General features: G+C 44.3%; 1 protein-coding gene across 7 annotated transcripts in view; it reads left to right on the top strand.

Annotated features, from left to right (window-relative positions):
• Positions 1–25341, top strand: part of LOC118641444 (protein CLEC16A) — a 164926-nt gene that overhangs the window by 34769 nt on the left and 104816 nt on the right. For 6 of the 7 annotated variants that reach the window (XM_036278691.1, XM_036278692.1, XM_036278693.1 and 3 more), the window contains exons 10-11: positions 3355–3468; positions 21044–21275. In XM_036278691.1, coding sequence (XP_036134584.1) covers positions 3355–3468; positions 21044–21275 — 346 coding nt within the window. The remainder of the gene's footprint in view (positions 1–3354; positions 3469–21043; positions 21276–25341) is intronic. The other variant, XM_036278690.1, reaches the window with a different exon arrangement.

Here is a 25341-nt window from a genome sequence, read left to right as displayed (position 1 = left end):
CAGCCAAGGAGTGTTCTAAATACCCTGGAAATGTGGACTGTCTGGGTCTTATTCACGCATTTTGAAATAAGCCCCAAACTGCAGGACTGTTGTGCACACACACATAGTGACCCTGGTTTAACAAACTTCCACTAATGAGGCTGTTTTTAAAGGTTTTTGTCATGGTTCTGGTTCCCAGATTACCTTCAGGAAGGTATCTTGTAGCAGCCTCAGTTCCCAGATTTGCATCTTGAGCCAATTTGTCTGCCTCCCCCCTTAAGTGTGTTTCCTTCTCATAATTATGTAATATTTACAAGAAGGGAAAAACTCCATGGTGACCCAGTTACATAACTTTAAAAATATTTTTATTACAAGCAGTCCAGACTTTCAGGCCATCTCATTAGACTGTCAAGTAGTCAAACGTTTGACCAGAGCTCTGTTCTCACTTCTGCAAATGGCGCAGGTATTTATTTGCTTTGCTGAGAGAATGTCCTTCTAACTTGGTCGCTGGGCCGTTTTGAGTTTGAGGTGTCTCCCATTGGCCTGAGGAGAGAGATGCAGGCCTGGCCTCCTCCCAGCAGCTCAGCCGATCAGGATCTGCAGTGACTTTCTCACTATTCACTCCTGGTGTCTCGTTCTGGGGGCTCTGTTTGCTTTGAGCTCTACACTGGTGCTGATTTCTTTTGAATGCCCCTCTGTACGACAGAGCCCAGTGCAAACCCCAGCCTCTCCTGGCAGCTTTTTCCGCCACCTCATTACAAATCCACCAGCATCTCCCGCTTGGGATTCTGGGGGTCTGGCAGGACCCAAGCAGGCCAGATGCTCAGCCACAGGAATCTCATGGAACACACCCTCAGGAAGCTTCAGCTGTTGAGGCAATGCATGGGCAGGGTCTCCTCCAAGGAGTAAGGGGTCAGGCCACGCCTTTACTCTGAGAACCCTTTTCCTCCTGTTTCTTAGTGCAGGACCAGCAGCTTAGAAACCTAATTACTTGTTTCAGTATCTCACAAAAAGCATAGTTTGTAATTTGGTGTACCTCAACTTCAGTAACAGAGCCCTTCCTCCCCCGCATTTTCATTTAGCTTTATTGTAATGTTGCCTAAGTGTGTGAAAATCTTGAACAGGTATAAATCCCATGTCCTTAAGTCCTACATCAAATCATCTTTACCAGTTATTTTACAAGCACAGCCACAAAACCAAGAAAATTCACATTAATACGATTAATTTAGTATGAGAAGATTCGTCCTGCTGAAATGAAACTGCCACTTGTGATGATAGTGTGGTGCAGATAGGCTGGCCCAGCTTTTCACGTCTGGCCTGCAGACACTTCCAGGCACTATGCGGTGCCTGGCTCTGCCCTTTTCTCTATCCAGAGCCCAGGAAGGAATGAGCCTTGTGTGTGGCCATAGGCAGGAATCAGTTGGCCTTTGTCTGGTGGGCCTAAATAGGTGCTCAGTGAATGTGGACTGACTAAATGATCATGAAGGTCACATTCACACAACTGCGCAATAGATATTTGTGGAATGAATGAACTCAGTGATTGGGGTTTGATTTGGCCGTGATGAATAACGATTTGGCCATGGTGAAGATAAGAAATAATTTGGCCATGATGAAAGTAAGAAAACTTACCTTCCTCATCTTCATAATTGCTAACAGTTGAATACCTTGCACAGCCCTGGACATGGGTGGATTCATGTCTCAAACTATATAGTCTTTATGATAGTAAATGTGCTTTTTTTTTTTTTTTTTAGGTGGTAAGTAGGTCCCACATTTGGCTATTCTGCCTATACCTTTAATTTGAATTGTATTTATTTATTTTGAACAATATATTTATCCTATTCAAACAATACAAAATGACATGTAAGGAAAGGTCTCCCTCTGACCCCTGAACCCCCAGGCACCCAGTTCCACTGCCCAGAGGCAGCCAGTATTCCAGTTTCTGCCTTTGCTTTATTTTTAAAAATAGTATGTATATATTTTTTAAATATAAGTTAAAAAGTTCTAACAGATAAAAACTAAGGTTCCTTTCTTCTTCTTCTTTTAATCCTCACCAAGGATGCTTTTTAGAGAGAGTGGAAGGGAGGGAGAGAGAAACATTGATGTGAGAGAGACACATGGACTGGTTGCCTCCCGCATGACCCTTACTGGGGCATGAGATCGAACCTGCAACCCAAATACATGCCATTGACTAGAATAAAACCCGTGACCCTTCAGTCCTTGGGCCGACACTCTGATGACTGAGCCAAACTGGCCAGGGCCCAAGGTTCCTTTCTACTTTTGTTCAGCCCCTCTTTCCTTCCAGAAATATTCTCTTCCAGGGGTTCTCAAATCCCTTCTCCCCACAGGGGACCTTTGGCAATGTCTGGAGACATTTTAGTTGTCATAATTGGGGTGGGGCTGTGCTACTGGCATCTAGTGGGTAGAGACCAGAGATGCCTCCAGATATCCTACAGTGCACAGTACAACCCCACAACAAAGGATGATGGTCTGACAATAGTGCCAAGATTTAGAAACTTTGTTCCATGTATATATCAAAACAAATACAAATGTGTGCACACACCCTTTCTGTATACAAATATAACCCCACACTATGCTATACCAGTTTGCCTTTCCATTTTAAAGCAAAGTAGCAGGTGTGTCTGAACCAGCTTTGTGAGGCAGTTTTGAATACTCTGATTCCTAAATCCATTCCTCTGAATATTGGGCAACAGGGTGGGGTACTGGGGCCATTCCAGATGGCCCAGTGCCTTCTGATTTTGCATCCTGGCACAATTAGTTCTGTCTCTGGCTTGTGTGGCTTTTCTTCCCCACAGTTTCCACACCTACCCGTACTGCTATGGAATTCTGGTGTGCCGAAGCCCACCGCAGGGGTCAGCGCTCATTCCAGTGGTGGATCTCTGTATAGCTGACCCTTTGCCAAGTCCTTGATTGGAACAAGACTTGCCAGCCCCTTCTTCCCGTAGAACTAAAGCATTGGACCAGTGCCTTCTAATCTTTTCATAATCAAATTTGACACTGAAATGCCTGTGGAGAGGAAAGAGTGTGCTGGTTTGGCTGCTCCTTTCCCACATTGCTTCACTTCAGCTGGATTTGGCCTCACCCAGCCATGAGGGACAGTCTTGCTTTTAATGCATTTCCTTCCGCCGAAGAGCCGCCAGCCAAATAGGCAACGGTCTGAATGAAGGGGGGGCCAACCCTAGAAGGAGAAGCGTGTAACTGATTTCTCCTAAATGTGACCCATTCTATGGATTTTGTGTCACAGGGATTGATGCTTAATATGGTGCTTGTATAGCCCAGCATCACTGTAGATCAAGGAAGGAAGAGGTTGAAAGACTGCATACTTTAATGCAAATCCCATTTCTTCTTTCTCACCAGGTCTTCCTAATTATACATCATGCGCCCCTGGTGAACTCGTTAGCTGAAGTCATTCTGAATGGTGATCTGTCTGAGGTGTACGCTAAGACCGAACAGGATGTTCACAGAAGTTGTGTAAGTCATTAGCGTTGGGACTGTTTCTAGACTTTGATAAGAAGCCATGGATCATTTTGTTAACCTGTGTGTTTCTCTAAAACCGGACACCTACTTTATGCTTACAACAATAGTGATGTATAAACTATTCTGGAACTTAGGAAACCTAATCAGAGTCTTGAAATGGGTACCCAGCAAAACCTGGGAATCTGTACAAAGAGTAGATGCATTGATTGTATGTTATTAAACATGAAATTGTACTGCTCTGGGCCTCAGGTTGTGTATCTATGAGACACTGTTATGGGGACAGGATGGAAGAATACCTTGTCTAAGACAAACATAGCTATAGAGGCTGGACATGGAACATCTATAAAAACATAGGCCCCATATGAGGGAGTGGTGGGGACTGTGGCAAATTGGAGAGTGTGTGCATCCTTTGTGAGCAGTTGTTCTTCCATCCCAGACTGCAGTAGTTCTGCAGGAATATGGATGCAATATTGCTAGGTTTTCTCATGTTTCCAGAGAAGCTGGACATCTGCATTTTGATGCAAAATCTCCCAAGTTTTAAATTATCACTCAACTGCAGCCAAAACAGACCATATTTGGTTTGTGCATGTTTGTGCTCTGCTAAAGGAAAACACTGATGACCAGTATAATGACTTCTCGTGAGGCTTTCCCAGCTTGGCTCCTGTACATCTCGCTTGCCTTCACTCCTGCTCTCCTGCTCATATGTACTGAGCTCCAGGCTACCTTAGTACTGGTCCAGCTTGCTTTTTCCCCACTGTGCCCATGTTTCTGCCTTTGTACCTGTGCCCTTACCAACCCAAAGCCTGGAAGGCCCTTGCTGCTGGTTTCCGCTTATCAAAGATATTACCAGCTTTAAGCAGCAAATGGCGGGCATCTTGTTTGTCAGTATATCTGCCACAGCATGAGCTCTCAGCAGACATGTCTGAGGTGAGCCCAGAGTGTAGACATACAGGTAAAAGGCTGACCTTGCCCTCAGGCAGTCAGCTCTGTGGCCATATCTGAAGGAGTGGGTAGAGAGTGATCCTGTAGCATGAAAGGCCAGAACTACATGATGTACCATTATGAGAGTCCCCTGCCCTTCTGGTTTTTCTGGTGTGCAGTAGCTTAGCCAAGCCACTTTGTTCTTTAAGGGAGCATTTGAGCCTCTGAGAAGGTTCCCAGAAACTTTCTGTCCTTATTGGTGATGGCATTAGTTCAGCTGGATTGAATGGGTTCTTTTCATGGGCCCTGTGTGGCTCGTCCTCTCTTTGATTCATTCAACCAGTGTTTCTTAAGCCCTTTCTTTGGATCTGGCATCATGTTAGTTCTGGGGATATATAAAATTCTAAACAGTTTCAGTCGTGTTGGAGCTTTACAGTGCAGTAGGAGAGACAAATGTCGATCAGGTATATAAACAACTGTACTATCAAGTCTTACAAGTGCTCTAAGGAGAATGTATAGTGTTTGGTGAGAGGGTATAACCTAGAGATGACGGGGGTGATAGCATTGAACAGGAAACACTCCCCTTGTCATGACAACACATGGTCTAGAAAAATGTGGAGCTGGCTTGGTGTTTACGGAGCTGGAGATACTTCTTTGCAGCTTTCTTAAACTCGCCTTTGTAGAAGGAATGCAAGTAGTGGAGACAGAATTAGCAGGGTCTCCTAGTCAGAAGACCTGGTCCCATGGTGCACAACATGTTTCTGCAGGAAGTTTCTCAGAGGCTGCCACCATCACACGAGGCCTGTGTTTGCCATTGAATTTCCCCAGTCCCCACCCAGCCTGGTGCTAATACATAATATATTTACATGAATAATAAGTTATAATGTATTGAGTCCCTTTGGACTTTATTTTGTCTTGTAATTTCCAGAGCCCAAGATAGCTGCTAAGGCTTCATTACAGAATGTCTTTTTTTTTTAATCCTCACCAGAGGATATTTTTCCATTTATCTTCAGATAGAGTGGGAGGAAGGAAAGGGGAGAGAGAGAGTGAGAGAGAGATCGATACATCGATTGGTTGCCTCCCTCACAACCCCAACCAGAGCCGGGGACTGAACCGCAACCAAGGTACATGCCCTGGACCAGAATCAAACCTGTGCCTCTTTGGTCCACGGGCTGATGTTCTAACTGCTCAGCCAAACTGGCCAGGGCCAGAATGTCTTTCTATGTGACACTCACTGCTGAGGTTAGACTTGGTTTTTCAAGATGAACCCCAGAGATCATTGGGGTGCTGGGGTTTGCAGGGTTGTTGTTGTTTTTCATTGTTTTTATTTATTTATTTATTTTGGGTGTTTTTTTTTTTTTTTTACATTTTATTTTATTTTTTAAATTAATTTATTTATGTTGCAGGTGTTTCTCCTTTTTCTCCCACTGATTCCCCCCTCCACCTCCCTCCCCGCCCTGTCCCCAGCTTTGTTGTCCATGTCCCATTGTTCATGCATACATGCATATAAGTTCTGTGGTTTATCTCTCCCCCACCACCCCCTCTCCTGGGGATTGTCAGTCTGTACCCCACTTCCACATCTCTGGGATTACCCCATTCCTCAGACTGTTATGCTCATTATATTCTACAAATAAGCGAGATCATATGATACTTGTCTTTCTCTGTTTGGCTTGTTTCACTTAGGATAATACTTTCCAGGTCCCTCCATGTCGTCTCAAAGGATAAGAGATTTTTCTTTCTTACAGCTGCATAGTACTCCATTGTGTATATGTACCACAACTTTTTTATCCATTTGTCTACTGATAGACATTTGGGCTGTTTCCAGATCTTAGCTATTGTAAATAGTGCTGCTACGAACATGGGGGTACATATATTCTTTCTGATTGGTGTTTCAGGCTTCTTAGGGTATATTCCTAGAAGTGGGATCACTGGGTCAAATGGAAGTTCAGTTTTTAATTTTTTGAGGTAACACCATATTGTTTTCCATAGTGGCTGCACCAGTCTGCATTCCCACCAGCAGTGCACTAGAGTCCCCTTTTCTCCACACTCTTGCCAACACTTGTTGTTTAATGATTTGTTGATGGCAGCCATTCTGACAGGTGTGAGGTGATGCCTCATTGTTGTTTTAATTTGCATCTCTCTGATGATTAGTGATGTTGAGCATTTATTTCTTCATATGTCTCTTAGCCATTTGTATGTCCTGTTTTAATTAATTTTAGAGAGAGGAAGGGGGGAGAGAGAGAGAGAGAAACACTGGTGTGAGAGATAAACTGATCCGTTGCCTCCCATATGCACCCCCATCAGGGATCGAACCCGCAACCTGGGCATGTACCCTGAATGGGGATTGAACCCTCCACTTTTTTGTGCACGGGACGATGTTCCAACCAACTGAGCCACACTGACCATAGCTGCAAGGTTTTTTTGTTTAATTGAAATTAATTGGCATGCCCTTGTAAGAAAAAATAATACCCTTCCCCTAGTTTTCCCCTGTTGGTAACATCTTGCAAAATTTTAGTACAGTACCACAGCAGGATATTGACATTGATACATGGGGTTTACAATTTGAGCAAAAGCTAATTGTAGAAAGTTACTGGTGACTCTTCAGCTTAGGATACCCACTTTAGTCAAACTAATAATCAGAGGGAGACTTTAAGAGATTTGTTCATTTTCCCTATGGCCTCCGCTTGGGGTGAAGGTTGTTCCCTCAATATATTAGACACATAGCTACTCATTATGGTAGATGCCTGAACTGAAAATGAGATTTTTTTTTAGTGTAGAAGGAATTGACAGCCCAAGTGAAAGTGTCAGCTTTCTACTTCCGGTTTTTGTCTTTCCCTGGGTGTGAAATCAAAGTTTGTTGTATTCTGATGACTGCAGTTGAAATTTGGGAAGAGTGGAGGTGAATCTCGTTTATGACTTTTTTGACAATGGTCCTGGTAAGATTTACCTTCCTTCCCTCTGAGCAAGAACAGTCTCCTATTGTTTCCTGTCTAACTCGGATGTGGTTTGGTCATACTTGTTTTAAGTTTCTTGGTCTTTTTTAACCTACTTTCTCCTTCCCGTAATTTGTAGATAAGTTACTGGTATTGCTTCATTTTTACCAGCAGACCTTTCACAAAACCAAACCAAAATTGAAGAGAGAGAACAGAGGGGAGAGCAGAGTTATTTGAAAAGTCTGTAATTTAGGGTTAAATTTAAAATACATCAGCATGGGTTAGATAAATGTCTAATTGAAATTCATCTGTGCGTTAAAATAATATGGTTCCTGCTAAGGGATAACTACTCACAATAATTCTAATGCAGCGCAGATAGTGTGTTTCTTGTCAGAGAAACAGAGTAAGAGAACAGTAATTCTGAAACTGCTAACATCTCATTATTTTTACAAAAGCGAACATACAGATTAGATTATGGGATATGCCTCATGACCTATAGGTAATTTTTTTTTTTTTTTTTTTTTTTAAGTAGGGACTTTTTCCATCCTGTGTTTCTGTGGATAGTTTCCTTAGTTTTTACATTGATTCATTCATTCCTCATCAGAGATACGATGGTGCAGAGACAAGACAGGACCCATGCTCTCACTGGGCTTCCTATCCCCCGCAGGATGTCTTGAAGATTCCTGCATTGCTTGTGCCATCATGGGGCTTGCCAGAGATGCTCAGTGGGTGCTCACTGCAGGAATGAATGACTCGATGGGGGAACTGGCACTGGGGTCACAAGGGACCTTGTGATGTTCTTAATGACTCTTAGAACAGAAATAGCCTCAGGGCCTAACCCTCACATGTCACCTTTTGGGGAAGGAGTGTGAGAGTGGGTTGCTGTTGGTGCTGTTCCACATGCTACCGTAAGGGGCAATCTAGTGGAGTGGACCCTGGAGCAGACTCTTCAGGCTCCTCAAATCCCGGCTCCTCATCTCACTAAGTGTTCCCCCAGGGCAAGTTAGTCTACTTTTCCCAGCCTGTTTCCTCATCTTTCCAATTAGAATAACAAACACGGATTTTGGGAGAGAATTAAATGCACCATAAAGTGCTCATTCCAAAATCTAGCACACATCAAGACATACATATTAGATGTTATCATTATCATGATCTTAGTTTCTGAGGCTGAAGTACAACCCTGTGCCCAGTAGGGGTATTGGGACCTTTCTTCTTGGTATTAACACAGAGGCACACTCGGTACACCTTCAGAGAGGTGCCTATAACCAGACACAAAGGCATGGAAGGCCAATTGTTAGCAACAGTGACAACGATGATGACAGCACTCACAGTAAATGTGGCCATTTAGTGGCAATGGTCTGAGCCCTCTGTGGGCATTCTGGGCCCTCTGATTCAGCTGGCCTCAAATACGATCTTTGGAAAGTGCAAATACCTAACCAATTAATGTACATTGGCTGACTGTGAATTCAGAATGGGGACAGAATTCAGGGGCAGAATAGGCTTGTTTGTCCCAAAATGAAGATGTTGATCATCTTTGTGTAGGCACGATTTCAGCCAGTTGTGATGGTCACCAGATGATTTTCTGGGAACCCTAAAGATTGAATGTATACCTAGGATGTTAGCTGCCAGTTCTCTGTGTGACACCCATCCTTCCTTGGAGCCGGGCCCTCTGCTAGCAGAACACTCTGCCAGGACATGGCCTGTGGAGTCGGCAGCTAAGAAAGTAGCTGTGTATTTGAAGGAGCAGAATCATGGGCTTGGGGCCCCCGGTCTCTGCTTCAGGACTCTCTCCAAACCAGGCTTGAGTCAGATGACAGCAGAGCCTCTCATATATTGAATGCAGCAGGCAGAATAGACCCCTGAGTTGGAGTTCCCCCCACATCTTTCAGTGACCCTGACTTTACTTGTGACCCCTGGTTAGTCAGTGCTGGTTCTGAAGGACACACATTCTTCAGAGAATGGCTTCAGGGAGAGGGTTGGTTGTGAACACCGAAGGAAAAAAAATAGACTCCTATAAATCAAGGGCCTTAATTGGCACAGTTGCAAACATTGCCACAAAATAATTAGAACTCCTGTGTATTCTCCCTTTTTGCTGGGCTGTTGTGGTCTATCCGTAATCCCTCAATGGAATTACAGCTCCCAGGCACCATTGTTGCCTGCAGAGGTATTGAGTGTGGCAGCTCTGGTTCACATGTAAGAGGATTTGACAGAATCAAAGAGAATCCAGGGTGCAGTGTGTTCCACATATCAAGTAGGGCAGAAACAGTCGCCTCTCCCTTTCTCCTGTGCACAAAGTGGGGCTAGACAACTGACAGAAGTCTCATAGTGTAGAGGCTCACAGAGGGGCAGCCTTTATTTAGCCAGGGCTGCAGGTGACTGGACCCGAGGGCCTGGGGTGCTGATTCTGATTCAGTGAGCCAGAGAAGGGCCAGGGGTTCTCAGATGGAATGGTCACATGCAGGAAGAGCCAAGAGGAAAAAAAAGAGTGGGCAAAGTGGTGTTGGGAGTGGAGAAGTTTCTGTGACTCAGACCCTACCTGGCTTTTCTGTGTCTGCCAGGCAGCGTGACACAGAGTGGGCTAGTTTGGCCACAAGGCTGGAGACAGGGTATGAGGTAGTGGCATGTCCCCTGCTGAATGAGTCTCTACTGAGACCAGTCTACTTTGAGCAATTGGTGACTTCTTCCAGGTTTCTGCTAAAATCAGGAAAATCAAGGGTGAAGACAGAAAAATGAGGCACCCACCACTTCTGGTATCTTTGCCCTGGGGCGTTGTCAGTTTTCATCATCAGCCTGGCCCGTTGGGGCATTTGAGGTTTTTAACCAGATTTTGAGTTCCTTGAAGTTGGGTCAGCATTATTTATTTATCTATTCAACAAATTATTGAGCCATGTACCAGGTTCTGCTCTAGGCAAAGGAGATAAACTAGGAAGCAAAAACAAAGGCCCCTGACCTCTAAGAGCTTTCCTTGTAGTAGAAAGAGCTAGCAGAAAAATAACACTTTAGTAATAGCATGTTAGAATGCGGGAGTGCTCCAGAAAAGCAGCAGTAGTGAATCAGAGGAGGGAGGGGGCCGTGCTAGGAGGCTTGGCTAGGCCTCCCTGAGAAGGTGACTTTTGAGTATAGACCCGAAGGAAGTGAAGGACCAAGTCACGTACATATCTGGGGGAAGAGCATTTCGGCCAGAAAGAACAACCAATGCAAAGGCCAGTGTCTGGTGTGTTAGAGCAACAGAAAGTCCTCCAGCCAGGCAACTTGGTTTTGCTTGGGGTGCTTCGCCTGACAGAAGGCTGTGGGGCTTCACATTCACTTTTCTCTCTTGGTGCTCCAGTGACTTAACACCAGTGGGCTGGGAGGGGAGTGGTGTGAGTCACTCATTGCCTGACAGAGAACACCAGACATGGAAGGTGGGTCCCGGAGATGGCTAGTGGTGTTTCTCCAATGATTTCTGAGGCCCTGGCTGGCCAGAGTGACTGCCCACTGACCACTCTCCTCAGTGCTTATAACCTTATTTCAGGGAACCCTCCTGATAACCTCCAGCCAGGCATGGGGACAGATTCTCAAAAGCTTCATGAGCAAAGGGAAGAACAAAATACATTAATTCACTCAAATAATACAGTTCTGAGTGACACTTGAACTCTGGATGGGCCATTCCCTAGTAAGAGCAGTGCTCATCTGTTGAGCACTTACTTCATGCCAGGTTGGCTGACTAGCTCCGCTTTTCTTCTCACTCCCACAAGGATTTTTTTTTTTTTTTGGAGTACCTACACATTCCCTGCCTCATGAAATACAGGATGAACAAGATGGATGAGGTCCCTGTCCTGACAGTCTGGTCGAGGGAAACAATAAACAAACGTGTCAACACAGATTTAAGATTGGAGCTGAGAAGAAATAGAAAACAGGTTTGGTTAGAACCACAGAAGACCCTGAATAGCCATAGCAATCTTGAGGAAGAAAAACAGTTTGAGGAGTCACGCTACTTGATGTCAAACTGTACTACAAGGTTATACTGCATGGTAGTCAAAATAGCATGGTACTGGCATAAAAATAGACATATGGATCAATGGAACAGAGCAGAGAGCCCAGAAATAAGCCCACACCTTTATGATTAATTGATATTTGACAAAGGAGGCAAGAACATACAATGGGATAAAGATAGTCTATTCAGTAAATGGTATTGGAAAAATAGGACAGATATGTGCAAAAAAAAAAAAAAAAATTAGACCACCTTCTTATATCATACACAAGAATGAACTCAAAAAGATCAAAGACTTAAATGTAATACTTGAAACCATAAAAATCCTAGAAGAAAACATAGGCAGTGAAATCTCAGATATTTCTTGTAGCAGTATTTTTTTTTCTGATATGTCTCCTTGGGCAAGGGAAACAAAGGAAAAAAGAAACAAATGGGACTATATCAAACTGAAAAGGTTTTTCACATCACAGGAAATCATCAACAAAATAAAAAGACAACCCACTGAATGGAGAACATATTCGCCAATGATACATCTGATAAGGGGTTAATATCCAGAATTTATGGGGAACTTATACAGCTCAACACCAAGGAGAAACGATCCAATTGGAAAATGTGTTGGGGACCTGAATAGACACTTCTGAGAGGACTTGCAGATGGCCAGTAGACATATGAAAAGTTGCTCAATGTTACTAATCTTCAGAGAAATGCAAATTGAAATTATGATGAGTTAATCACCTCACACCTATCAGAATGACTATCATTAATAAATCAACAAACAACAAGTGTTGGAGAGGATGTGGGAAAAAAGGAAACCCTCCTGTGTTGTTGGTGGAAATGTAGACTGGTACAGCCACTGTGGAAAACAGTATGGAGCTTCCTCTGGGAATTTGAAATGGAATTGCCTTGTGACCCAGCGGTTCCATTTATGGTAATTTATCTGAAGAAACTTGGAAACACTGATTCCAAAAAATATGGGCGCCCCTATGTTCATTACAACATTGCTTACAATAGCCATGGTTTGGAAGCAGCCCAGGAACCCATTGGTAGATGACTGGATGGAAAAGCAGTAGTACATTTACACAATGGAATACTACTCAGTCATAAAAAAGAAGGAAATCTTGCCTTTTGTGACAGCATGGATGTACCTGGAAAGTATTATGCTGAATGAAATAGGCCAGTCAGAGAAGGAAAAATGCTACATAATTTTACTTATATGTGGAATCTAATTGAAATAAACAAACAAAATGGAGTCAGATTCATGGATACAGAAAAGAAACTGACAGCTGTTAGAGGAGCAGGGGATTGGCAGGCTGGGTATAAAAGGTGAAGAACTTAAGCAAATAAAAATAAAAAAACCTCATAGACATAGACAACTTATTACCAGAGGGAAAGGGATGTGGGGGGAGGTAGAAGAGGGTTAATGAGGGATAAATGGTGGCAGAAGAAGACTTGACTGTGGGTGATAAACACACAATACAATATACAGATGATGTATTATAGAATTGTACACCTGAAACCTATGAAATTTTATTAACCAACATCACTGCAATAAATTCAATAAAAATTAAAGAAAACGGGTTTGGGAGATTATGGTGAGGAAGTCCTCCCTGAGGTGGTGACATTAGATTTGAGGACTGAAGGATGAGGTGCTCATTCACCCTCCTGAGAGTTGAGGGGTGGGGTGGAGGGTGAGCATTGTGATAGTCAAGGCATGGAAAATAGTGAGTCAGAGTCCTCAGTGGGAATGGGCTGGTTGGCTGGGATTAGAAGGTATTCAAGAAACGTCCTGTGTCAGTGGGAGAGTGGAACGTTTTTCATTTTATTAAAGAGGAACATACTAATTCTTCTCACCTAACTTCTCATTTACAGCTCATAATACCCAGAGAGGGAGGTAGTGTTATTTCGCATTTTGCATGAGGAAGCCGACACTCCCAGAGAGTTGCAGGGATTACAGGCGTCCAGCCCCAAATCTTCATGCTGTTTCTATTTTGCGTCCTATGTCACCATCTACAATGATAGTCACTTCCAGTTTAGCATGAGATGTAGGGTTCTGGACTGAATGTTTTGGGTACCTGAGAGTCACCAATTTTTCACAGTCCATTACAGAGAACAGATATAGTAATATAGTAATATTTCTTCCTAAAGAAATACCAAATATGTGCTCGGTATGTAATTGTTTAATGAAAGAGTACATTTTATTTTACATGAGCATTGAACATGCCTCTTCAGTCATAAATCTCTTACAGTTAATTAGCTCTTGATTGACTGTCAGATGTGGCATTGAGGGGGACAGAGAAGATGACATTGGGTAGGGTAGGCTAAGGGAATGAGCCTGGTCTCTTGCAGACCCAGCAACACCTCAGAGTTTGCTTTCTAGGAGTGACAGCACCTTCTTGTTACCTGCTTTCTTAGAGTGCTGAGCACATGTGCAGTGCCATTCTCCTGAGATCTAAGATTGTTCCGATTCCAGACAAATGGGCATTTCTTTGGTTTATGCCTCTGCAGCTACAACGCTCCCTGATAATTGGCCAATTCATGGAGAGGAATGCCATGCTCCTCTTGTTAATGGAAGTGGCCTGTTACCTCTTCATGTTTTCCCCCTCACTAGGTTTTATTTTCCCCATTAAATCTGGCAGCGTTGCCCAGACGCCTCGCTGATGTGGTGGTGATTGTGCATTCTGGATGCGCGTTTGGGCTCTGGTTCAGCAGCCCCACATTACTCAGGATTTGGCATGTCGCACTCGCACCCATACATCACTGGAGTTTATTCTGTCTGATGTCTGCTTGCTGATCACCTCATTCTGAAATGAAAAGAGGTTCACTCTGCCGCAATTATCAGCCCATTTTTTTCTGTAGCCAGTTACAAAGCCACGCTGCGGTGCCATTGGTTATGGTTGATGTAATCCTGGACCACCATGACCCCCATGATATTGGGAGCTCTGTGTAAATGAGACAAAAATGGGAAACAATTATACATTGTGGTCGACCATAATGATAGTCAGGTCAGAGGGCCACCTAATGAGTGATATGTAGTGTCCCTGAGCTTTTGCTTCACAAGGCTGGCTACCTACTCTGATTAGTGTAACTTAGTGTCATGCCTTTACACCAGCTTTGGGGGGCTGGCCCCATATTGGGAGGCAGAGCAAGTGCTTGTTTCAGGAGATGAATGTTTAAGCAGTACAGCAGAAGGGTTGAACACAGGACCACTGAAGCTACACTTCCTGGGTTCAAATCCTGGCTCTGCCTCTCACTAGCCAGTGACCTGGGCTGACAAGTCCCACACTCTCTGCAGCTCCTTGCCTCATTCGATTGTTTGAAGGATTGTTTTGAGTCAGCATATGTGAAGTTTTCAGAGTAGTGCTTACTAGGTATTACTAGTCATTGTTATTACCTGGAAAAAATAACAAGAAAGTGTGCTACCTCTTAGCAGCCCTGGGGGAGGAGAACGCTACTATGAGGCCCACTTGATGCATGTGGAAACTGAGGCCCATAGAGAAAAAGGTAGTGAACAGCGCAGCCAGGACTCAAATCAGGGTGAGTGGGGCACCAAGCCCAGGCTCTGGCTGCTTCAACATCCCTGAGGATCCTATACCGTCTTTGTGCTGTACACCCCGCCAATCCCAGCCCCGAGGCTGGAGGTTGGGTAGGTTGGCCAGTAGCCCAGGAGAACTTTGGGGAGTCTAGCCTACTAACAAACCAAAAAGCCAGTGAATGGTAAATAGGTAGGGAGTCAAGTTTAAAACAGAGAGTTTGATTGTTTTTTAAAGGTTACCTCCTCCCTGACATCTCTTCCATCCTAGTGATCCATTTGCCAAGGGGTGGACGGTAAATATATATTTCTAGCATGCCCCTTTGTGCCAGGCATTATGCCAGGCATTTTTGCATTCAGGATCTCATTTCAGCCCCATGGCAACATGTGGTGGAGTTGCTATTGTCCCTGTTTTACACATGAGGAGAGTGAGGTTCATTTGGTCAGGGTCACTTATCCAGTGAGTGGGTCTGAGCTCTGTGCTCAGATCTACCCTTAGGTTGGGCATGTTTTTGTTAGTCAATGTGGCTGCCTTTTCTCTTAGGGGAAACCCTTTCTTAGTTCTCAAACCTTTAGCAAGCTGTTTGAACAAAAGGATTCTAGTTGCTTCCTCTAAAGATGAATGGGTTAGGCCTGGGAGAGCCTGGAAAGTGAACTTTCTTAGCATCATCATTATGACAACTTGTATAGATCCCGACAGAATTCCAGGGCTGTCACCTGTCCTTTCCCTTACTTGCCCCCTCTAGCCAACAGTCTTTTCCCCTCCTTTCCTTCTCAGCCAAAATTCTGCCTGGTGTTCCTGCAATCCTTTTCCTTGCCACTCTCCAGCCACTGCTTTCTCCTCTCCCTACTGCATTACTGAGTAGGCACAAAGAAACCCACCCAACACTACCTATCAGGTGCTGAGGCAGGGGCACCCCAACATCACTTCCCAGGCCATGAGCATCATGAGCTCCTTTATGAACAGCTGGCTGGAGAGGCTGCCTGGCTGGCCCTGCGCCACCTCCTGACTTCCCATGTGCATATTGCTACCTGGGGAGCCGGCCGTGCACATTGTGTCCCAGGACACCACTACTGTCACCAAGCACACCAGGTCCAGGTGAGTCTGACCTTTACAGAAATAAAGGCTGGAGCTCTGAGCTGTCCTTCCTAGCATTCTCTTCTCTTCCTGAGTGTTCTGGTGAACTGTTCATATGCAAGCTTGATCAATCATTTCCTTCTCCATGAAGTCCTTCTAACCTCTGCCTGCCTGCCACAATCCCCTCTTCTTCATTTGTGCCCCCAATGACCTTTGCTGCCTAGTTTCCACATGGGATGCACAACAGTACACTGCCTGCTCCTGGTTGGACTGTGAGCACTGCCAAGGCATGACCTTGGATTCTTTGCTCTCAGCCGATGGTGTCTCATCGGTTCAGTGAGTGACTAGGTCCATCCCCTGGTGACTGCAATGAATCCAGCTTCCCAAGTTGTCTGATTGGCTCCTAGCTTGTATTTAAGGCATTAGGACAACCCTATTTACTGAAAGTCTTTTAGGTAAATGTTTTTGTCTTTTTTAATTGAGGGGTAATATATAAAGTGCATAAAAGTGCAGTATCTTATGGGTATTACTTGATGGCGTTGTACCTATGATCACATTTGTGTGTAATTCAGGTCAAGGTAGGAAACATTTCTGTCACCTGTGCAGCTCCTCAGTCTGTAACTAACACCCCTATTCCTTCCTCCAGCTAATCACCATTCTGATTTCCAGAGGTGCCTTTATTGTAAAGGTACTTTTAAAAAATTGTGGTGAGCCCTGGCTGGTTTGGCTTAGCGGTTAGAGTGTCGGCCTGCAGTCCAGAGAGGCCCAGGTTTGGTTCCCGTCAAGGGCACGTACCTCGGTTGCGGTTTGTCCCCGGCCCAGGGTGGGTCATGCGGGTGGCAACCACTCGATGTGTCCCTTTCACGTCGATGTTTCTCTCTCTCTCCCTCTCACTCTATCTGAACAAAATATGGAAAAATGTCCTCGGGTGAGGATAAAAATAAATAAAAAAATAAAAAATAAATAAAAATTGTGGTGAAATACATATAACAAATACCATTTATGATGGAGTAACCATTTTTAAATATACAGTTCAGTGGTATTAAGTACATTCCCTCAAGGTATTCTTTACATTTAAATGGTACTGGCCATGCTTTCTTGAGGTAAAACAACTGAATGATATAGAGGCAACTAGAGTAGAAAGTGAAAGTTCCCCCAACCTCAGTATCATCCTCAGAAGGAACCACTATTTTCAGTTTGTGTATCCTTCCAGACCTTGCTTGATTGTGACTAGCTTTTTCACATGCAGTCTGTGTCCCAGCTCTTATAAGGGGGTGCACCCAGACCTGGTGGAGGATGTTCTGGTTGACATCTGGGGCATCGGCCATGCTACCTTTTCTCATTCACTCGGACTCCCGGGCCTTGCATGTTTCCATCCTTCCTCCTGACCCCTTGCTCTTGACCTCTCTTGATGCCCTTGCAGAACCTGCTCTCAGATCCTACAGCACCTGAAAGCCTTAGTTATCACTGACCTCTGGGAAGTCACCTCAAGTATTCAACTTTTAGAAAGGACCAAAGCCTTAGGTTGAACAGATGAAGGCTGGTGGAAAGCATCATTAACCAGCAAGCAGGCAGGCACAGACACTGTGGGGAGCCATTAAGCCCTTAAATCATATTGTTAGCCTTCATCTGAAATCACATTGTTGGCCTTAAGCTGGTCCTAACCCCAGAAACCAGCCTAAATGTCCAGCCAGAACCCAAGGCACTTCCCCTGTGGCCCCCAGTTGGGTACCTGACAGAATCTGTGGTCAGCAAGGAGGGCCCAGGATCTCCACGCTCCTCCTGTAGCTCAGGCTCCAGGTCCCTGGGAGATGAGCCTTCGGTGAAACCCTGCCTGTGGCACTTGGGAAACAGACCTTATTTCAGAATACTTTTCTCTGAGGCACATGTGGCGTGCTTTCTTAATGCGAAGAAAAACCCAAGCCTTCTGACTTTTTCCTCAGAAGTGGGCTTTGCCACTTTTGGCTAGTTTCATCAGCCTTGCTGTTCCACTCTGGGGGGTTCAGCCCCTGAGGGTGTCAGGCAACTTTTTTCTTTCCTCCCTTTTGTTTTGTTTTGTTTTCTCCACTTTGGATACAGTATATTACAGGCAGCCATGAATTCATTCAACAGCCCATCCCTTCGAGCCTCTGCCCAGTTCCAGCACCTGGTTTAGTGTTGAGAGCATAGTGGGGAGTAGGATGGACAAGGACCCCTCTCCTGGGGGCTTTCCATGTGGAACACCTGGGCTTGTCCAGTGTAACAAGATTCCTGGGAGGCTGGCAACCACAAGGCTCTTGAACAGGGCAGCAAAAATGATCTTGAATCTCTGCCCATGTTGCCCAGCCAAGCCTTACCAGCTTCTCCATGGTAACTGGGAGATTTCAATGTTGTTAGTATTAAGGGGGAAAATCAGGTTTTTTAAATATAGAAGAAAAAGAGGGAGAATAAAGTTCATAATTCCAATGTCCAGAAGATCCTTGTTGGAGTATTTAAAAAGTTAATGTGCATATATGATTAGAAATGTCAAACCTAACGGAAAGGTACAGAAATGAAAAAAATGTAAGCGCACTTGTGTATGTGTGCACACACAGTACCGCCCACCTTTCTTTCCCCAAAGATGAAACCTTAATATATTCGTATGCAACTTTCCAAGAAAAATTGTGTTTATACCATCAGGTGGAGCCTTTGAAAAGCTTTACCTGAAAGGGACCCTACGGTGCTCCCTCTTCTTACTTTTTCATCCCGCTGCTGTTTCTGTATCAGTCTATCACTCTGCGAACAGACTGTAATTACCTAACCACTCCCTGATGGACATTTAGGTTATTTCCAGCTGTTTACTGGGTAGGTTAGATTTTAAAGGTTTGAAATTTCCCCAACAAACTTGCCTTCCCTTCTTCCACTCCCCGATACCTGATCACTGAGAAAAACAGATCCCTTTGGAAAGTTTTAAAATTCATTTTCATAGTTGATTTTTTTTGAAATGTAGGCAGGGAAAGGAAGATAACTGTCATTCATATAGGCTCATGATTTCATTTAGTTTTAAGTCAGAATTATTTTCCCAGTGTTTTAGACCAAGAACCCTACAGCCAAGGCAGAGTTCAGCTGTGGTTCACACAGCTGTGACCAGCCTGGACTTTGTGCACCGTTTCACTTCCTTTAGTTCTGTCAGTTCTGTACATCTGCATCCACACAGAGCTCAGGGAGCAGTTTCTTCATCCATCCTTATGAATTTCTGCTCGGAACGTCTAACTGAGTGGGGTTTTGCTCCGTGTTTGGTCCTGGTTTTCTGTTTCTGAAAGCTTTGATTATGTATGACGTGCTCTAACATTCATTGGGAGTAAGTGGTAATCAGAGGAAGCTGTCACTTCAAAATGGGGCCCTAACTTATCAGGTTTACGTCCTTCATGAGAGGATGGGGGACATCTGAGGCTGTGTTTGATCACACAGCATCCTGAGTGGGCTCTGATGGATGCTGTCTGTCAAGCAGTGCACGCTCCGAATGCTCTGGGTTCTTGGTGGTTGGCATCGGTAATGCACTCTCTGGGTTTCCTGGACACTGGAATCATGTCTCGATTGATTTGTCATTTTTGTGGATGAATAATCCTAAGTGGGTAAATAAAAATAAATGTTTGGATTTGGATGCTAATTTAGCTTTCAATTACGTTTTGTTTTGAGTGTTATTGAAATTAATTTGTGTTCCTTGAGCACATTCTACTTATTGGCAAGATACAGTGGCCCCCAGAATGTAGCTGGTGGTTGTTTGGGGTAAATTCAGAAGATGGATAAACCATATCAAGATAATGGAAAAGTTTACTTGAAACGTTTTCCCTTTTTAAATGACAGAATGATGCCTGAGCATCATCCAGACCCTGGAAAGAGAAAAACACTTCAATCAGAATCCTGCCCCAAACAAATCAGAGTTTTTTTTTGTCTTCACTCCTTTCTAGTGCTGGTCCATTTGCATGTAAATTCTTTTTAGAGAGTACTAAATTTGGAACTAAGTTTGAGCTCCAGATGAAGCACTGTTATTTTAGGAAGAGCTGGGGCTTGGGGATTGGGCAAGCTTCTATTAAAATTCTAACTGCTGCTCAATAGCTGTGTGACATTGGGCAAGTCACTTAACACCTCTGAGCCTCTATTTTCTCATCTATAAAGTGAGACTGATAATTCCTATATCTCCTGGTTGTTACAAGGACTGAGACACAGCCATGTTTTCCAGAATATGGGACATGAGCCACTGGTGCCACAATAGGCCTTCTTCATTTCTCTTAGAAGCCTTCTGACTTTCATTTTTGTTAATCCTCACCCGAGGATTTTTTCCACAGATTTTTAGAGAGAGTGGAAGGGGGCAGGGGTAGAGGGAGGAAGAGAGAGGGAGAGAAACATCAGTGTGAGAGAGACACATCGATTGATTGCCTACCACACGCACCCTGACTAGGGTGGGGGATCAAACCTGTAACCCAGGTACATGCCCTTGACTTGGAATCAGGCCAACGCTCTAACCGCTGAGCAAAACTGGCCAGAGCTCTGTTATTTATTTCTCTAGTAACAAGGTACACTGGTGTTCCATTTCCTTTAGTGATACACAGTTTATTTTAAAATGAATTTATTTAAATAAGAAGTTAATAACATCAATGTGCTGTGGTTAAGACATACATTGTGCAGCTGGCATGTGGGTTTGAATTCCAGCTGCCTCCTTCTGGCTGTGTGACCTTGGATGGGTCATTTAACATCTCTGCGCCTCAATTTCCTCCTCTGTAAAAGGAGGATAACAGTAGTACTACCTCCTGGGATTATAAAGTTTAAATGAGGTAATATAGTTAGAGCCCTTAGAACATATCTGGCACATACAAATACCATGAAGTGTAAACAGAAGCTTTTCATGTAAATGACTGGCCTTTAGGAACATTGGAGCTAGTGTTGGTAAAATGCAATTTCTGACTTAGGACTATGGGCAATAAATGCTAGCTGGTGCTATTGTGTTGATTATTTAATAACGATGATGTTAATAATAGTCATAACAACAGACTAGGAGGTAGCATTTGTTGTTTTGGAAATGAATTTCTTGGGGCACAGACTCTCAGACAGCTTGATAGGATCCAGTGAGATGCAAAGGTTCAAATCCATCTGTTGTCTTGGTTCTACTTTTCTAGGGCAAGCCCAGCATTCGGTGCTTTATTAAACCCACCGAGACACTCGAGCGGTCCCTTGAGATGAATAAGCACAAGGGCAAGCGGCGGGTGCAAAAGAGACCCAACTACAAAAATGTTGGGGAGGAAGAAGACGAGGAGAAAGGGCCCACTGAGGATGCCCAAGAAGACACCGAGAAGACTAAAGGTACAGAGGGTGGTTCAAAAGGCATCAAGACGAGTGGGGAGAGTGAAGGTGAGTGCGCCTGTGAACCCTGCCCTGCTGCCCACGCTGCGAGCCAGGCTGTCATTTGTGTCTGGTCCCCCCTTGTGTGTTAGTGGATGCTTCTCTTCATTCCAGTGTACCTCACTCTAGGCCAGCGATTTTCAACCTTTTTCATCTCATGGCACATGCAAACTAATTGCTAAAATTCTGCAGCACACCAAAAAATTTATGTTTTGCCAATCTGACAAAAAAAATAATAGGTATAATATTTGATTCATTCACACCAGACAGCTGTTGTTGTGTTGGATGGGAAAAGAGGTCAGTGCCCCTGACTAAATAGTCAGGTAGTGCATGTTTTAAAAATTCTTGCAGCACACCAGTTGAAAATCACTGCTCCAAGCAGCCCAGCCATCTGAAGGTAGATCCGGTATAAGACCTGCTGTCCCTGGATGGGTGACCTGGAGCAGGGTTCTGTACTCTTAACCTGTGTTTCAGTTTCCCCATCTGTAAAATGAAGGTAACAAATAATATTTACTTTGTTACTGCAAGAATTAAATGCATTAATACATGTAACATGCTCAGAACAGTGGTTGGCCTGTGTCATAAATATTTGCTGCTACTGCTACTATTACTACTACTGTTATTGTTATCATTGCCATTTTTATCATTATTGCTTTTGTTATTACTCCTGATAATCTGGCTTATGATTTTTGACAGAAGTCATTGTTTCCAGTGCACTGCAGGAAGAAAAGGGGGCGGTGTTTAATGAACTTACATACTTTTAATAAGATTGGGTTTTTGGAATCAAATAATGAAATATAATCCCTTGGATTTTTGCATTAAGATTTTGTTTAGCCCTGGCTGGTTCTGCTCAGTGGTTAGAGCATTGGCCTCTGGTCCAGAGAGACCCGGGTTCGGTTCCTGCTAAGAGCATGTATCTCAGTTGCAGTTTGTCCCCGGCCCTGGTTGGGTAGTGCGGGTGGCAACTACTCGATGTGTCCCTTTCACGTTGATGTTTCTCTCTGTCTTCCTTTCTCTCCCTCCCACTCTATCTGAACAAAAAATGGAAAAATATCCTCGGGTGAGGATAAAAGAAAAAAAAGATTTTGTTTAAAGTCCTGTGTGTTTAGAGTGAGGTATATTTGTGTTTGCCGTCTATGTGCTAAATAAGCAGAATAGTTCAGTCATCTTTTTTTGCCTTTGTCAGGAATGATTGTTTATTTTTTACCTTCCTCTTAGTTAGATTCTAAGACCTTCTCAATCTGGTGAGAATGATCTGCTCTGGGATTAAGCAAATTTAAACTGTCCAGTTCTTTGTGTCATGGGCTGGGCACAGAGCCACACAGATGGGGTCCCTGGTCACAGCCCCGGACACTCAGGGTGAAAGAGGTGATGGGGTGGAAGTGGACTGGAGATCTAGTTGCTGGAAGTGAGTCCCAACACAGAACATCCATTAGGACAGGCATGGTCTCTCTTCGGCTCTCTGCTGTGGTCTGCTGGGGTGTGACGAGTACATTCTGTAAACCATCCTCCTGGGTCCTGAGCTAGTAGTGACTGCCCTGCAGCCAGCTTTCTTTGGCTCGTCAGCCTGGACTCTGTGAGTCCCTGGTCCCAGGTGTCTAAAGCTGGGAAATGGAGTGGTTCAGTAAATCAGTGACTGGGAACTCATTTGTTTAGACAAGTTTTGTGCAGTTATGCAGCCAAAACTCGTCCCCGTCCCCACCTTGATTGCCCCATTCTGATTTTCTTGGCAGTTCTCAGTGAATGCCACGGTCACTTTTCAATAAGTATCACCAAAGCATCTCTCTGGTGCCACCTGGCCCTCTTTTTAAGGCTTAGATCTCCAGTGTGCTTTTACTTCTGTTCAAAGTGTACAGTAAGCATTTTGGTTTAGAAATTATCTTTTGGCTCAAAATCTTCTTTCTTTCTTTTTTTTTTCTTTTTTTAATCCTCACCCGAGGTCATTTTTCCATATTTTGTTCAGATAGAGTGGGAGGGGGAGAGAGAGAGGGAATCATAGATGTGAAAGGAACACATCGAATGGTTGTCACCCTCACGACCCAACCAGGGCCGGGGACAAACTGCAACCGAGGTACATGCCCTTAGCGGAAACCGAACCCGGGTCTCTCTGGACCACAGGCCAACACTCTAACCGCTGAGCCAATCTGGCCAGGGCTTGGCTCAAAATCTTTACCAGCAAATATCACTTTGGTAAGGGAAGGAGAGGGAGGGGCAAAACAAGGGAAGCCATATTTGTTTGCTTATTTGGATCATTTGGATTTTTTTTTTAACTCATGAGAAAATTGTCTGCTTAAAGCCTAGATTTAACTGTCCTGTAGCCACATCAGGGGGCAAAGGGATAACTTTACCCCATTTTGTACTTCGTGTTCTCGTCAATTTTGTTTTGGAAAGATGATTCCCTCTTTCATTCCAGCCCTTTTAAGGGCTGCTCTCTAACCAGGCCTGGGCTGTGACTAACCATGGTGTGGACAGGGCTGTCTTGGCCTCAAGCGCACAACTAAATGAGTCAGCCTGGCCGCCCAGTCCTCATGCACAGGGGCTTCAGTGGGTCGGCAAGGCTGCAATTCTAGCTCACTGTTGGGATCGGGGTAAGAACTCCTGCACACTGAGCCCACCTGTTTTGTGCAGAGGGCAAGGGGAAAATGTTCACCAGTTTCCAAAAATCTATTTTCCAGGCAGTAATGCAGCCAGGTTGTGCCAGACAGGGCCCAGGAATTTCCCGAGGTTTTGCTTGTTCAGTTGGAGCTGACCTCAGAACTCAGGCGAGCATGGTTCTTAATCAGCATTTGGTACCTTCTTATTTTCTTGAACTTGCAGTAGACTTCCCATCTAGCTCACCATAAATAAATACAACTTCAGAGGCCTGTCCATCAAACAGACCTCTAACTGGGCAGCAGGAATTATATTCTGGGGCTTTTTGAACCATACATTTGATTTCTTAGTTATTCTCATATTTGAAGGTGTGGCGGTGGGTGTTCTCTTTCCTAGACTGTATCTTTGTCTGAATGAAACCACACTGCTATTAATTCCTGTGACTTGGAAGGACATCAGGCACATTTCCTAATTTAGTTTCAAGCCAGATGACAGAGTAGATGGGGGAGGTACCTGGGAGATCGGAGACCTGATTTGCAGACTTGTAGTCCTCTCTTGACATCTAGGTTTACTGTGGGTTTTGGATGGTCTTCTCAAGCTTGAGGCCTTTTCTTCTGGAAATTATGATTATAGAAAATATGATTCACATGACTTTATTTTTTTTAAATGAGATATTGGTATTCTTGAGTTTGCAAGATTTAGAAATTTCAGCTCAGGTTGGCTTAAGCAAAAAGGGTGATTATTGTTTATGTAACTGGGAGGCTAGGCAGGGCTGGACCTAGGTACAGAGATGACCATTGGCAGTACCAGGCTCATATCCTATCTACTTACCACCTAGTGGAGAGGGAGCTGCTTCTTTTCACTGGCTGCAGCTGAAGTCTAGGGGGCCAGTGTGTGTTGATGCTGATGGGCCTGGCTTGAGCCCCTGGAGATGGATGTTCTGTGTTGATTGGCGAGGCCTGGGTCACATGTCTGCCCTACAGTGACTCCCTCAGTAAAAACGAGGAGTGTTCATCAGAAGAAGGGGGCATAGCTGCTGGACCAGCACAACAGCAGACCCTCCCCTAGAAAGCCACAGTATTCCAGTGTCTTCATCCCCTGAGGGCCATCTTCTCCCTTGCTATTTTAAGGTGGATATGTTGGTTTCCCCTTCAAATGATCTCTTCTCTAGCAAGCTTCTTGCATTGTCTATGGATCCAGGGGCTTATTGACAGCCTGGATGTAACAAACAGGCACAGGTGACTCTTCAGTAAAGAGATGCTGACACCAGTTCCCCCCTGCCTACCCTGCCATCTGCATGTTGGTGAATCTTTACTTAAAAGGTGGCTTAAAGTATAGGAGTAAAAAGGCATGTGGTTGAAAGTCACAATTTTGCCATGACCTGATTTGAATGTGGCATTAAGATGTTTTTTTTTCAACAAATGCAGCACCCAAAGTTCACACCTCCTTCATGTTTAAGTCCAGACAAAGAAGTTATGTGAAA

Source organism: Molossus molossus, unplaced genomic scaffold, assembly GCF_014108415.1.
Source record: "Molossus molossus isolate mMolMol1 unplaced genomic scaffold, mMolMol1.p scaffold_m16_p_3, whole genome shotgun sequence".
In the NCBI taxonomy this organism is placed as follows: Eukaryota; Metazoa; Chordata; class Mammalia; order Chiroptera; family Molossidae; genus Molossus; species Molossus molossus.
The sequence above is the reverse complement of the archived record's forward strand: the minus strand, read 5'-3'. Positions and strand labels throughout refer to the sequence as shown.